Genomic DNA, 15,853 nt, shown 5'->3' on the forward strand with positions numbered 1-15,853 from the left:
GTGCTGAGATGTTTTGCAGATTCATCATTGTTTTTTAACACTGCATACCATTACATTGTTTGCATGTACCACAGTTTGTTGATCCATTCCTCTGTTGATGGGCATCCAGGTTGCCTGTTTTCGCCATTGTGAATAGTGCTGTGATGAACATGGGTGTGCATAAATCTATTCGTATCACAGCTCTTCTCTAGGATATATATCTAGTAGTGGGATTGCTGGATCATATGGTGTTTGTTTCCAGCTTTTTGAGAAAAATGCCATACTATTTTCCACAGTGGTTGCACCATTTTACAATATGAGGGTTCCAGTCTCTCCATACCCTTCCTAGCATTTGTTGTCTCCTGTGTTTTTGAACTTTGCTGTTAATGCTGGGGTGAGATATATCATTGTTTTGATTTGTATCTCTCTAAAGGCTAATGATCCTGAGCATTTCTTCATGTGTTTGTTGGCTGGCTGAATGTTTTCTTTGATGAAGACATGTCCTCTGCCCATATTTTAATTGGATTATTTGTCTTTTTGTGGTTAAGATGTTGAAGTTTTCTATAAATTTTAGAGATTAACCCCTTGTCTGATATGTCATTGCCAATTTTTTCCCCAGTCTGTAGGTTCTGTTTTTACTCTTTTGGTGAAATCTTTTGATGCACATAATTTTCTAATTCTTTAGGACGTCTCAATCATTGACTTTGTCTTCTGATGTTTGTATAGTTTTAGTTATATTTGATAGTATATTTATGCCCTGTATTAGGGTCCCTAAGCTTGTCCCTACTTTTTCTTTGATGGTCTTACAGTTTTAGATTTTACGTTCAGGTCTTTGATCCAATTTTTATTCATTTTTGTATAGGGTGTGAGATATGGGTCTTGTTTCATTTTTCTGCAAATTGATAACCAGTTTTGCCAGCACCAATTATCTCTTTCCCATTTAATGAGTTCAAAGATCAGCTGTCTGTAAGTAGATGTATTTAGTTCTGGGTTCTTAGTTTTGTTCCATTGGTCTATGTGTCTGTCATTGAACCTTTTCTTGTATGCTTTTTAGTGATATCATTTACCTTCATCAAGCTGTGTGTACTTCACCCTCATTTGGTATTACCTTTCCATAACCAAAAATAACAAATATCTACCATCTAGAGAATGACTCTCCCTCTTGTCCACACTTCTTCCCTGGTAACCACTAGTTAACACATTTCTGTATATTACTTATTCATATCATTTCATAAAAGTGAGAACATACAATATTTTTTTGTGTGTGGCTGTATTATTTAGCACAACATAATGTTCTCCAGGTTCATCCATGTTCCAAGATGTTTTGGGAACTCATGTTCCTTTATCACTGAGTAGTATTACATTGTACGTATGTACCACAATTTATTTATCCATTCATCCTTTGAAGGGCACTTAGGTTGTTTCCATCTTTTTGCTGTTGCAAACATTGCTGCGATGAACATAGGTGTGCATGTGTGTTTGTGTCACTTCTGTTAGAGTCCTTGGATATATACCAAGGAGTGGAATTGCTGGGTCATGTGGCAGCCCTACATTTAGTTTTATAAGGACCCACCAGACAGTTTTCCACAATGGCTGTACCATTTTTCATTCCCACCAACAGTGGATGGTGGGGGTCCCAATTTCTTCTCCACATCACCTCTAACATTGTTATTTTCCACTTTTTCTTATCTTGGCCATCTTCCTCACTCACTGGTGTCAAGTCTAGTTGATTCGACTCATAGTGACCCCTACTTGGGTTTCTGAGGTGGTATCTCTACGGAAGTAGATTGCCCAGTCTTCCTTCTGAGGAGTGGCTGGTGGATTTGAACCACGAGCCTTCTGGTTAACAGTCAAATGCTTTAGGCATTACTCTTGGCCATCTTGTTATGTGCCGTCAAGTTGGACCTGACTCATAGTGACCCCTCTTTGGGTTTCCGAGGTGGTATCGCTAGGGAAGTAGATTGCTCAACCTTCCTTCCAAGGAGTGGCTGGTGGGTTTGAACGGCCAGCCTTCTGGTTAGCAGTCGAGTGCCTTAGGCACTATGCTACCAGAGCTCCTAGTGGGAATGAAATGGTATCTCATTGTGGTTTTGATTTGCATTTTATTTGATGGCTAGTGACAGTGAGCATGTTTTCCTGTGCCTGTTAGCCATTTGAATATCCTCCTTGATGAAGTGTCTTTCATGTCCTTTGCCCAAGTTTTTGATTGGGCTTTTTGTCTTTTTGTTAAGTTTTAGATGTTTTCTATTCATTTTAAATGTTAGACCCTTATCAGTTATATCTTTCCCAAAGACTTTTTCCCAGTCTGTAGGTCGTCTCTTTACTCTTTTCATATTTTGATGAACATGTACATTTAACTTTTATGAGGTCCCAGTTATCTATTTTGTTTTCTGTTGCTTGTGCATTCATTGTTGTGTTTGATAAACGATCATTAAAAAATTAGGTACGAAAGTTTTGCTCCTATATTTTCTTCTAAGAAACGGTTTTAATAATATTTAAGTCCTCTATCCATTTTGAATTAGCTTTTTTATATGGTGTGAAGTATAGGTCTTGGTTTAATTTTTCTTCACATAGAAATCCAGTTTTGTCAGCACCATTTGTCGAAGAGACTGCTCCTTCCCCCGTTGGATGGATTTGGTACCCTTGTCGAAAATCAATTTACAGAAATGTTTGGATGTCTTTCTTGATTTTCAATTCTATTCCAATTCCACTGGTGTGTAAGTCCATCATTAAACCAGTACCAGGCTGGTACTATAGCTGTGTAATAGGTTTTGAAGTACTTTGTTCTTCTACTTCACAATAGCTTTGACTATTCAGGGTCTCTTGTCTTTCCATATAAAATAGAAGATTAGTTTTTCCATTTCTGTAAAGAATGCTGTTGGAATTTCGGTTGGGATTGTGTTGTATCTGTAGATCGCTTTGGGCAATATTGATATTTTGACTCTATTAAGTCTATGCCCCTCCTTTTTTTTAATGAAAAATTTCAATATTCAGAAAAGCACAAGGAATAGTATAAGCAGCACCCATATGCCCACCACTTACACAAGTGGTTCTCAACTTTGGCCACACATTTGAATCAGCTGGAGAACTTTAACTTTAACTTTAACTTTAACCCCAGAGGTTCTGACTTAATTGATTTGGGGTATAGCTTGAACTTGGGATTGTTTAAATGGCTCCCTAGGTGATTTTAATGTTGCACCAGGGCTCATAAACAGATATAAGAGTCAACAACTATTAACACTTAGTCATATATACTTTATATCTTTTGCCGAACCACCCCTATATATTTAAGCCTGTATTACCAAAAGACTATCATGGCTTTTAAAAATGAAATGCAACACTTATTCATCACAAAGAAATTAAAAAATAAATAAAAAGCAAATACAGAATGAAGGGAAGGGTGGGTACAGGGAGGAAGTAGGAACAATACTGTTACAGTTGTGGGGATTGCAGTAAATGTCACAAAACAGAATGTATATGGCTTGTTGAATAGAAAACCAATTTGCTCTGCAAACTTTCACCCAAATCACAATAAAACAAAACAACAAATACAGTAAGAATAAAATAAAACCTCCTCGGAACTCAAGAGCCACTCAAGAGATAATCTTTTCAGGCCTTTTCTCTATACATAAACATACACAAAATATGAATTTATATATTTTATTTTTTCACATTATGAAAAATTTCAAACATATAGCAAAACTTAAATTGTGCAACGAACTCTTACTTAGATTCTGCAAGTGTTAATATTGTGCTATATTTTACTGTATATCTATTCTTTTATTCATCTTATTTTATAAATGCATTTCAAAGTTGCAGACATCATCAATATACATCACCTCTAAAGACTTTGGCATACATATCATTAACTAGAGTTCAGTATTTGTTTAAGCCCCACCTCTTATTTCATACAGCATGGATGACTTTTAAAAAATTAAAAAACCTGTGTCACATATGTAGGAGCTCTAATGGCACTGTGGTTAAAGCATTGGGCTGCTAACCAAAAGCTCAGCAATTTGAACCCACCAGCTGCTCTAGAGGAGAAAGATGAGGCATTCTGCTTCTGTAAAGATTTACAGCCTAGGAAAGCCTATGGGGCAGTTCTACTCTGTCCTGTTGGGTTGGTATGAGTTGGAATGGACTCAGTGGCAGTGGGCTTGGATTTGTTTTGTTTTGATCACATATGTATTTTTAAACAAAAATGGGGTGATACATCCATACTTTATGCATTTTTTTTCCAGCTAACATCAACATCTTTCTACATCATTAATACTCTCCTACAGTAGTGATAAACTTTTTTTCCCCCTAATTCCCTGTTGTTGGACACTTAGGCTGTTTCCAATTTTTTATTATAATAAATAGCATTGGAATGGACATTCCTGTAGGAATATTGACTCACATCCTTAATTCTGTATGAAGTGGTTCTAATGCTTTCATACTAGAAAAGAATTTCTGTATTTTTGAGTATGGATGTGGAAGAAGTTTAGAAGAAGCAGGTAGGTGGTAGGCAGCAAAGGGGCTGGAGACCTATTTCTAGTGAGCAGTTGATGAGGCTGCACCAGGGCAGAGGCCCTAGAGACTGCAGGACAGACAGAAGAGTAGTCAAGGAAGGAGGAAAAGGAAAGGGGAACTCACACTGATTGAGCATCTAATATATCATACATTGTGCTGGGTACCTTACACATCAACTCAGCTACTGCTCAGAACAACTCAGCAAGTGATAATCATCATCTCTATTTCACAAATGAAAAAACAAAAAACTGCCCTCTTTTCTCAAACTTGACATTCTAGCAACAAAGAATTGTATATGGTTTATTTTATGTTCCTACTCTTTCTCACACATACCTTAGCACCTGCTTGAGGAAACCTTTCCTAAAAACCCCCACTCCAATTCCAGGCTGGGACAGATAGCCTCCTCTGGGTTCCCCAGACCTATTTTCACTCTATCACATACTGATCCCCATGTATTATCCCTGTCTCTCTCCCCCAGTACATCATGAGCTCCTTGAGGGCAAGGTCTTCTCTGAGACCCAAGTTCCTAGCACAGGGTCTGGAAGGTATTAGTAACTATTGAATGAATAAACTCAAACAGGTTAAGTGACTTACCCAAGATCACACAGATAATAAGTGAAGGAGCAAAAGGTCAAACTCGGGTATGTCCTACTCAAGAATACCCACCCTTTACCACTCCAATTGCTTTGTATTGGCCTGCCTAACCCAACATCTCTCTTTCTCCTCAACCCCCACCCCAAGGACTGAGGAAGAGAAGAAAGACTGGGTCCAGGTAACATCCAAGAAGGCTTTGTGGTAGGGGACTGGAAGAATATTAACAGGTCTCCTAAGGGTTGATGGGCTCTCCCCTCCAAATTCACATCTCACTAGAATGGGCCTGGAGACCCACCTTCAAACAAACTCTACCATCCTCATTTTATAGATAAAGAAACTGAGGTCCAGAGGTTAAGCAGAAAGTCACAAATTCTTTTAGAAATCTAGTTCGTATGAGAGTTTAATCCCACTGAGTCAAGCCCTGTAAAACCTTAAGCCCAGTCAGGGGCCAAGGTGGCTGGCCATCTTGAGTTTTTCAGCTGTCACCTCACCCCAACCCCCATTCCACAAATGTAAAAACTGAGACCTAGATTTGGGAAGAGACTTACATGCTCAAGGTCATATGCCAAGCAGGGGCATAGCTGGGCCTAGAAACCAGTTTTTCTGACTCCAGACCAGGGCATAGGATGGTGAGGTTGAGGGTGGAAATGGGGTGGATTGTGGGATAATCTGACCTCTCATATACCACCTCAGGCCATCAACTCTACCCTCCTGAAGCATGAACAGGCTCTGGAGACCTTCAAACTGTTGAACTCAACAAACAGGGAAGATGAAGACACCCCCCCCAATTCTCCAGTAAGAGTCCCTACCCACTTCTCCTGCGCTGGAGCCCCTTTCAGGTCTCTTAAGTCCCCACCTTACCCTGAAATGTTCCTCTGCCTTTCTCAGAGAGTAAAGACCAGAGAAGCAAAAAAATGCATGACTTAAGAAGCAGAGTTTTCTGTTGGTAGGGCCGCAGAGAAATCACTGGGGAAGCCAAGGCCCTGGGAGTAGAAGTGACTTGTTTTTAGTAGCACAGTGAAGCAGGGTCAAATCTTCTGAATATGTCCATTGCCCGTCATAGTGATCCATACCTGGGGCAGAGTCAGTGGCTGGCTGGACTGGGTTAGGGTGTAGCCATCTCTGATCTGGGACCTGGCCCTCTCCCCTAGAATGTGGATCTTGGAAAGCGGGCACCTACACCCATCCGGGAAAAGGAAGTCACCATGTGCATGCGCTGTCAGGAGCCCTTCAATTCCATCACCAAACGCAGGCACCACTGCAAGGCCTGTGGGCATGTGAGTGTTGGGAGGCAGGGGCAGAGCTGGGGAGGGGACAGGCTGGCAGTCCAAAGGCCCATTTCTCAGTGGGCAGCCTCTAAGTGGGGGTAGGCTGCAGGTCCACTGTGGGAGATGATACACTGTAGGGGAAGGCCCACTGGAATCAGGCTGCTCTTGCCCACCTACCACCCCAGGTGGTTTGTGGGAAGTGCTCCGAGTTCCGGGCCCGCCTCATCTATGACAACAACCGCTCCAACCGTGTGTGCACCGACTGCTATGTGGCCTTGCATGGGGTGCCCGGGAGCAGCCCAGCCTGCAGCCAGCATACACCTCAGCGTCGGAGGTCCATACTGGAGGTAAGAGCCAAGCCCCCAAACTAATTCCTCCATACCAACCATATGGGCCTCAGCCACCCATCCAGTGTGACTGAGGACTAGGCATCCCACAGTATTAAGAGTGTCATGTGTGTCCAGTGAACAAGTAACCCAGGGATGGAATGAGTAAAATGAATGCAAGAGTCAAAAGACAGTGATTTTTATTTTAAGTATATTATACATTTAATCTTCACAGTAACTCATCTACCTATGCTATTACTATTCCTATTTTACACAAAAGGAGACTGACCCCAAGTTATTTGCCTAAGTTACACAACCAGTGAGTGATAAGAGACGGAATTTTTTTTAATTAACAAATTAATCTTTTATTATTATAAAGTAGGATATTAGGAGATATATATATATGAAAATTAGACAGTATAAACAATAATAAAAACATATTCCTTCCACCCAGATTACTACTGTTACACTATCCTTCTAGTTGCTTGTGCACATACACACATGCATACATTTTTTAAAATAAATTGAGGTATTTATTTAACACAGAGTGTTTACTTTGTACCAGGCACTATTCTAAGTGCCTTACATATAGTGATTAATCCTCACCACAACCTCTTTCCAAGTTGATGCATTTTCATCTAGAGCAGGGATTCTAAGCCAGACTACCTTAATCACCCACCCACTCACCCCCATAACCTCAATGCCTTGTGTGTAGGTTATGTATATATGATGAAAGATGACAAAAAGGTGAGGTATAAATGCATGAATGACCTAAGGAATAAGTGGAGTGAAGGAAGAATGCCTGATGAGGCATTTAGATGAAATGTTTATACCCCTTCCACCAGTACTTAGAGGCAGCAGCCAGGGCCCATCAGACAGACAAGCCTGGCTTTGAATCCCAATTCTGTCTGACTCATTAGATGACACTGGGCAAATCACTCCTGCCACCTGAGCTTCAATGTTCTCATCTAAGATATGGCAATCCCTACACCAAAAGGAACCAGGCTAGGTCTCTGTCAACATTGATGTTCCCCATGTCTCTGGCCACAGAAACAGGCCTCAGTGGCTGCAGAGAACAGCATTATCTGCAGCTTCCTGCACTACATGGAGAAGGGCGGGAAAGGATGGCACAAGGCGTGGTTTGTTGTTCCCGAGAATGAACCCTTGGTGCTGTACATCTATGGAGCCCCTCAGGTGTGCATTCTACTCCTTCAGGTCCTTTCAGCCACCTGTCTCTTACGTTACAGTCCTTTAATTCTCCTTGGCTTAGGGATTAGAGTGAGCCTACCCTTACCTAAAGGGAATTCAAAGCCTCACCCTTGTAAGACAAAGAGTAGTTAGGGACAAGGAGTGATTGTGGGACAGGGTATGTAGGGACAACTGGGATGGGTTGGGAGGGCTGGCTTCCTAGGGCTATTTCCTAGAAACAGGAGTGGAAATGGGGCACTGCTAGATCCAATTTGGAGTGAAGAGCATGCAGTTGGGGCAATAGCCTAGACAAAGGCCTGAAGACATTATTTGGTTTATGCTAAAGAGAAAAGCCTAGCCAGTGTTGGGGTGGGAGTAAATAATATATTTCAACCAGCCTGCATTCTAGACCCAGTCAGGCATTTTCCTATTGATAATGGTAGGGCCACAGTAGGTTCTTGATCAGGGGAAGGAAAAGAGGGTAGCAAATACTAAACTGGTTAGAAGCTAGGGCATAGGGGGAGACCCAGCCCCAGTGTGACCCAGCTGTCTCTGCTCCCCAGGATGTGAAAGCCCAGCGCAGCCTGCCCCTCATTGGCTTTGAGGTGGGGCCTCCTGAAGCAGGAGAGCGGCCTGACAGACGGCATGTCTTCAAGATCACTCAGAGCCATCTGAGCTGGTACTTCAGCCCTGAGACGGAGGAGCTGCAGCGGCGCTGGATGGCAGTGCTTGGCAGGGCAGGCCGTGGAGACACGTTCTGCCCAGGGCCCATACTGTCTGAGGACAGGGAAATGGAGGAAGCACCAGTGGTAGCTTCAGGAGCCACTGCTGAGACCCCCGAAGCTCCCCAGACCCAAGATAAGACCTAGAGAGTTTGGGGGTTACTAGGAGCCCCCGTCTGACACTCTAGTTGCCCATGTCCAATAAGGGGTCGGCCCCCTCCCTCCTAGCTCAGTCAATACTTGAACTCCCATCATGGGCACTTTCAATCCTGAATGCTGGGTCTTGGATTTTTTTAATTAACCTTTTCACAAAATGTGGGCTTAAAAAAAAAAAAAAACCTCCTCCTACAGTGATGTTAATTTTTTTAATCCTCCCCCACCAGAAAGGGTGGGACCTATTGCTAGATCAGCCTGAATTAGGCCATTATTTACCACCCCCTACACACACACATCCTACAGAGCCTGCCTCCACCCAGTTCCCAAAGCACTGGAGAAAGGAGACATGGTGGATTCAAGTGCCAGCTCTGCCAATGACCTGTGGCCTGTTTTCACATGTTCAACTCACTCAATGTGAGGTGGTGACTGAACCTCTCCCATGGCTTACAGTTTCTGTCCAGCCCCAACGCTACCCAGTATTTTATCGTCCAGACCCACGGCAGGGCCACTGGGCAGGACAGGGGAATGGAAGGATGGGGTGGGATGGGGTGGACAATGGATACTCTTTGTTTTGTTTTTAAAGAAAAATACAGTTTATTTCAGGCTTACAGAAACTTCCAGAACACTTCTATGCTTTTTGTCCATCTATTTGTTTGTCCAAAGTACCATACTGCTCTGATGGGCCCAGAAACTGCTCCCTTGCTCAAGCTCTGAAGGTCAGCCTCCAGAAGGCTGATTCCAAGGCTACTCACAGGTCAAGTAACAAATTAAACAGTAACGTATTTATTGAGTTCTTAAGCCTCACCCCTAAACTTAATCAGGATGGGATGCAGAGTAGGGGTAGGGAGTGGAGGAAGCAAAAGACAAAGCTCAACTTTCCTAAGCACACCACCTACCCAATGTCTTAGAATTCCTAAGGGAATCCAAGGCTCGAGGCTGGGCTGCAGAAAGGGAGCATTCCTGGGAGGTTCCAAGTTCTGGGCAGAGCATACCACAACTACAGGTATGTGTTGCTTAATGTCCACAACACATGACATCATCCTGTGAAAAAGGATATTACGCAACACTGTGCGGATACCCTATTAAAATCATGAGTATGCTTCCAGTCGTTCTCATTGTCACTGCTGCTGGCAGAGCCTGCAGGAACGGAAACCTGGCTAAAGGCAGTGGCACCTGGGCAGCGGTAGGGAGGAAATGGAGCATGCCCAGCCCTGCCCACTGTTCTGCCTGCCTGAGCAGCAGGAGTAACCCAGGCCCCACAGCAGCCACAGCTGCCAGACAACACCTGAAAGCCCACACCCAGAACCATGTCCTCTGTCTCACCTGCCTGTATCTTACCCATGGTCCAGTGCTGTAAGAATCTGGCATTGGGGTCTTGAAAACCATCAGAGGTGAATGGTAAACAAAAGAGAGCTATTTTCGACCAGACATATGCAGTCAGACGTTACTTGAATGGACATTAAGCCACACACAACCTATACTTTCATTCTCATCTTCAACTACACTTCCAATTGCATGTTCATCTCACCATTCCTGACTCAGTCAGCCCCCTAGCACCGAGTATTGGTTCCTTTGCTGGTCCTTTCCCTTCACAAATCCACGTTCCCAGTCAACCAGTATCTAGCTGCTCCTCCATCCACACTCATATTCACTCCTCCCTCTCTCTTCCACACTGACTGAACCCAACAGGCACTATGCTAAGAAACCTGGCCTTGAAACTCAGGTAGCAACTTAAGGTCCAGGGAAGGTACAGTGGACCAGACCTTCTGCAACCAAGGCTTCTCTTCCTATGGAAAGAACTGGGTAAAGGAGAGGGTAGAGGGGTAGCCTGTCAAGAGATCCATAATCCTCCAAAACATGCCATTAAAAAAAGTCTCAAAACAACTAGCAAACAAGGGCCCAAACCATTTCCAGCCCCACTCATTTCTTTCTCCGGACAATGGTCCAGCCATCCTCCACTATATCCTCTTCCTTAATGGTTTGGGAGTCTGGGCCAGAGGGTTCAGGCTGGAGGCAGACCCCATCTGTAGCTGCCCCATCGTTCGTAGCTGTGACCTGGAGGGGAAATACAAGACAGAGCTAAATATTACACGTTGTAGCTGTGGCCATTGGAGACCTAGGTTCTGCTTCCAGCTTTGCCTAGGGCTGGCTATTTAATCTTAGGAAAGTACCCTGCCGTTTCTGGATAATACTACCACCACCACCATCAACCCCCCTTAGCACTTCCCTTAAAAACCAGCTAATCTCCCAGAAAACTAAAAACACCTGTATTCTCCCCATGGGGCACCCCTTCACCTCCATCTCCTCCGTGCTGTCTGCATCATCCTCATCCTCATCAGTTTCTCTGGTTGTCATAAGTGCAGTGGCTGTGACCCTGCACTTTCTTTGGGTGATGTGAGAGGCCATCTCCCTCAGAGCAGCACCATCACCCCTCTGGAAGTGGTGAAACATGGTCTGCAGCTGCTGGCTCACCTACCAAGAAAACACTCAACCAGCTGTGATTTTCCAGAGAACCAACTATACAACCAGCTCATGTTTACAGCAAGAGTAGGGAAGGCACTGGGATTTTCCATAAGAGAATGGAGCTCTTTCATCCCCAAAGAGTTTATCAGTGAAGCAACCACATATGAAGAGATCGGGTGAAGGCCTCCTAGCAGGGAAGGTACTAGAACTAGGCTTTAAAAAACAAAAGATATAAAAAAGCAATCCCAGTGTGTGTGTGGGGGAGGGGGGGGCGGAGAGATATACCTGGCCTGCCCTTGGGATGGGGGAGAGGAACAGGCCTAGCTTGGAATGATGTTTTGAGAGACATAAGGGAGGAGAGGTAGGGTTTGGAAAGGCCTGGAGATACCTCTTTCCACTTGGCAATAGGCAGTCATAGAAGGGTCTTGTGCAGGACTCAAAAAAGAAGAATGATTACAGCCAAGAGTCCTGGCCCTAGACAGTGTTAGGGAGAGAAAAGACTACAGACAAGGAGATAGCATTTGTGTCTACAATAAGCTCACCTGGGGCAGACTCCCATCCTCCACAACTGTATCAAACTCGTTGGTCATGAGCTCCCCGAGGAAGTCCTCCACCTCATCTAGCTCCAAGTCAGCTGAGTAGGAAAGGATAGGGCCCTCTGGTCAAAGACCAGCCAACCTTATCACCCCTGTCCACTACTTCTCAATACGTAGTGAGTCCACATCTGGTTGGTGCATAAAGGCCCAAAGAGACTTTTATTCACTGAAGTGCTCTGCATTCTAGGTCTTAACATGATTTTATTAAAAATATAAATAAATAATTCCTATACCCTGCATCCTACCAAGTCTTCCATTGCCACAGCTCCCAGCCTGTAGCCCCATGTTCATTCATTGGGTGGGCTGATTTTATCTGATGACCATGAGCTAGTTACTTCCTCCTTTCTGAGCCTCAGTTTTCTCATCTGAAAAACAGGACTAATAGTGGCCTCCTTAAAGGTCTGTCAGGAGAGATCATCCAAAACAATACCTGGCACAGGGGAGATCCATAATCCATGTTCAATTTCCATCACTCAAAGATGACTTTTTTGAGGAGTAGAGACCCTTCATAACTGTGGCATCATTGGTACAGGAGGCCACAGACCATGAGGTAGGTAAGAAGAAATGGGTATAAATACTTCCAAAGATGATGAAATTAAATTTTCATAGCCTTAACATCAAAATCCCATGAGACCTTGGCCAAGACCACCTCTGTGGGCTTCAGTTTCCTTACAGGCCCAGGGCAAACCCTCTACTTTTTCTGAATTTCTCTACTCAGGAACACCTTCTACCAAGCTCTATACCCTCTCTTTCACTCTACATGCTCTCTATGGGGGAGTTCATTCACCCCCTTGGATTTCCCTACCACCCTATCCTGTTGTTGTATGCTGCTGCTGAATCAATTCTAAATCATGACAACCCCAAGTGTGCAGAACAGAATCACTCCATAAGGTTTTCAAGGCTGTGACCTTTTAGAAGTAGATCACCAGGCCTGTTTTCCAAGAGGCACCTCTGGATAGGTTTGAACTGCCAACTAATAGTTTGTTTGCACCACCCAGGGACTCCATGACTCCGAGTGTTGTTGTTGTTATGTGCCGTCGAGTTGGCCCCGACTCATAGCGACCCCTCCTTGGGTTTCCGAGGCAGTATCACTACGGAAGTAGGATTGCCCAACCTTGACTCCGAGTAGTATCTCCCAAATCTGTCTCCAACTCATATTACCCTGTGCCTAGATGTTTCACAGTTACCTAAGACCCTCTACATCCAAAGCCAGACTTACCAGTTATCCTCCCAAACCCACTTTTCATGCTTCAGAGTTCCTCTATTCCATGTTATTGTTGTTAGTTACCATCTAGTTGATTCTGACTCATGGCGATTCCATGTGTTGCAGAATAGAACTGCTCCATAGAGTTTTGTTGATTTATTTTTTGGCTGTAATCTACGTGGAAGCAGATCACCAGGCCTTTTCTTCCATGGCACCGCTGAGTGGGTTCAAACTGCCAACTTTTAGGTTAGCAGTTGAAAACAAACCGTTTGTGCCACTTAGGTACCTTCCTTTACTCCGTGAAAGGCAACTAATCCCCCCAGTGAGTCAAACCAGAAACTTGTATTCTTTTCCTTTCCCCCCAATAGCAAGCAATCTCTAAAACCCCAATCCACCCCTCCTTTTCCATGACCATTGCAACTGCCCTAGTTCAGGCCTCATCATTTTCTACACAAAAACAGCCTTCTCATTCAGTCTTTCCCTCTACCGTTTATGCTCCATACTGATTACCTTGTGATCTTCCTAGGTAGCAAATCCTATCCTATTACTCACCTTAGAACCTGCCCATGAATTTTTAACCCCTACTTCAGTGTTTCATAGTCTACCTTTGAGAAATATCTGTTCTGCTAGGGGTTGCTATAAGTCAGAATCAACTTGACAGCAATGGGTTTGGTCTGGGTTTTGGTCCAGTTGAGTGCTTAACTACTGTGCCACCAGGGCTCCTTTTGGTGCATAAAAAGCTAATGGGAAACACAAGTAAACAAGTGTCTTTTTAGTGGTTCTTAGCTACTGATAGGTCAGCAGTTCCAACTCACCAGGTACTCCATGGGAGAAAGATGTGCAGTCTGCTTCCATAAAGATTACAGCCCTAGAAACCTTATTGGGCATTCTATTCTACCCCATAGAGTCACTGTAAGTCACAATCAAGTCAGTGGCAGTGGGTTTGGTTTCGTTTTTTAGAACCCTTATCCAGGGAATCCTTGGCTAGTGTAATCGGTTAAATACTCAACTACTAACCAAAAAGTTGGCAGTTCGAACCCACCCAGAGGCACCTCATAAGATAGGCCTGGCAATCCACTTCCAAAAGGGCTCAGTCTTGAAAATCCTATGCAGTGCAGTTCTACTCTGTACACATGGGGTCACCATGGCCCAGAATCCACTTGAGCACAACTGGTTATCCTTATCCAAGGAGTCCCTGGGTGTTGCAAACAGTTAATGTGTTCAGCTGCTAACCAAAAGGTTGGAGGTTAGAGTCCACCCAGACGTGACTCAAAAAAAAAAAAATCCTGGTGATCTACTTATAAAAAATCAGCCATTAGATACTCTATGGAGCACAATTCTACTGGTACACATGGGGTGGCCAAGAGGCCCGATCAACTTGATGATAACTGGTTATTCTTATCCAAGCCTTTAATATGCTTAAGAATGTTGAGAACTTAAGTGGGAGCAAAAAAAAGAGCTTTTCTTACACAAACATACCTCTTTTTATTGTGCTTCACAGATAGTGCAAGGTGTTTTTTTTTCCCCCATAAACTGAAGGTCTGTGGCAACCCTCTGTTGAGCAAGTCTATTGGCGCCCTTTTTCCAAAAGCATGTGGTCACTCTTGTGACCAATGTCAAATGTCTCTGTGTCACATTTTGGTAATTCTCACAGTATTTCGAACCTTTTCATAACGCTACTGCACATTCAATAGACTACAGTATAGTATAAACATAACTTTTAAGTACACTGAGAAACGAAAAAATTCATATGACTCACTTAACTGTGGTGGTCTGGAACCGAACCCACATTATCTCTGAGGCATGCCTGTATAATTTAACTAGAGCAGCTTTTTCTTTCCTGAACAGCTAACAGAATTGTCTTCTACGGCATGCATTTTAGCCTAAAGAAAAAAAATTAAAGGCCATGTAAGGCCTTTCATGTTTTAGTCTTTTTGTGGGGCCTCCCCACCCCAACTTCATTCTCCACCACTCCTCCACCCTCACACACACACACCTTTCTTCCAATACTGAAATCCCCGCCACTTTCCAAGTATCACACACCACCTCTTCATACAACAGAACTTAGGCATATATTGCTCTCTGCTTCTTCTACCTAGTTAACTCTTGCTTATCCTTTAAGACTCAGCCCAATCACTACCTCCCCTTAAGAGCCTTCTCCGTAGTTTCACATCCCCCCTCGCCCGCACCCTGATAATCTCTTTCTCAGAACACTTACGACCCTGTGTTGTCCGGCTCCTTCAATACAGAGTGTACGTTTTTGTGAGAAACGACTTTGCCTAATGTCACCTCCGAGGCTACAGAACGAATGAAAAATTTTGTAAAAGTCATACTATACTATGCAACATGTCCTCTGCTGCGCCTCTTATTCTATTTTTTTCTTATTCTTTTAAGAACCCTTAAAATAAGCCCATGAAGGAGCGATAGAGGCGTAGTGGGTGAGCTTGGTGGATTGAGACATTTGGCTGCTAACCAAGTCAGCAATTCAAACCAGCTGCTCCTCGGCAGGAAGATGAGGCAAGCTACTGTAAAGATTTACAGCCTTGGAAACCCAGTGGGGATCGCTATGAGTAGAAACTGACGCCATGGCAGTGGGTGTTTTATTTTTTTAAGACTTTTACCCCACGTGTCCACATATACAGGTCAGAGAGCCTCCCATTCACTCACCGTTGCGGATGAAATACTCCTCCACTGCACCCCCCAGCCACTCGGCCTTCTCCTGGCTGTGCACGCCCCCGAAGCCATTCTCCACAGCGATCTGCAAATACAGGCCCAAGCCCACTACGTCAGCGTGGGAGACAGCCTGAAGTGAGGTAGTGATTCACGACTTATGCCATCTAGGCAA

The 15,853-nt window shown here is 43.8% G+C and overlaps 2 protein-coding genes across 2 annotated transcripts in view; one reads left to right on the top strand and one right to left on the bottom strand.

The window, feature by feature from the left end:
* The window catches only part of FGD1 (FYVE, RhoGEF and PH domain containing 1), a 46,993-nt gene extending 38,257 nt beyond the window's left edge, over window positions 1-8,736 (top strand). The window contains exons 13-18 of the mRNA XM_007958809.2: window positions 5,233-5,263; window positions 5,779-5,880; window positions 6,237-6,362; window positions 6,539-6,700; window positions 7,730-7,873; window positions 8,431-8,736. Of these exons, the coding sequence (XP_007957000.1) occupies window positions 5,233-5,263; window positions 5,779-5,880; window positions 6,237-6,362; window positions 6,539-6,700; window positions 7,730-7,873; window positions 8,431-8,736 (871 nt within the window). The remainder of the gene's footprint in view (window positions 1-5,232; window positions 5,264-5,778; window positions 5,881-6,236; window positions 6,363-6,538; window positions 6,701-7,729; window positions 7,874-8,430) is intronic.
* A 1,929-nt stretch (window positions 8,737-10,665) lies between these two features.
* TSR2 (TSR2 ribosome maturation factor) lies at window positions 10,666-15,766 on the bottom strand (the record flags this gene model as incomplete). The annotated part of the gene is made up of 4 exons (XM_007958810.1): window positions 10,666-10,800; window positions 11,041-11,217; window positions 11,751-11,842; window positions 15,676-15,766. Coding segments are annotated over 4 exons (495 nt in total), but the record flags the coding sequence as incomplete, so codon positions are not given.
* Between the last annotated feature and the right edge of the window lie 87 nt (window positions 15,767-15,853).

Source organism: Orycteropus afer, unplaced genomic scaffold, assembly GCF_000298275.1.
Source record: "Orycteropus afer afer isolate SDZICR_OR568_19922 unplaced genomic scaffold, OryAfe1.0 scaffold01138, whole genome shotgun sequence".
NCBI lineage: Eukaryota > Metazoa > Chordata > Mammalia > Tubulidentata > Orycteropodidae > Orycteropus > Orycteropus afer.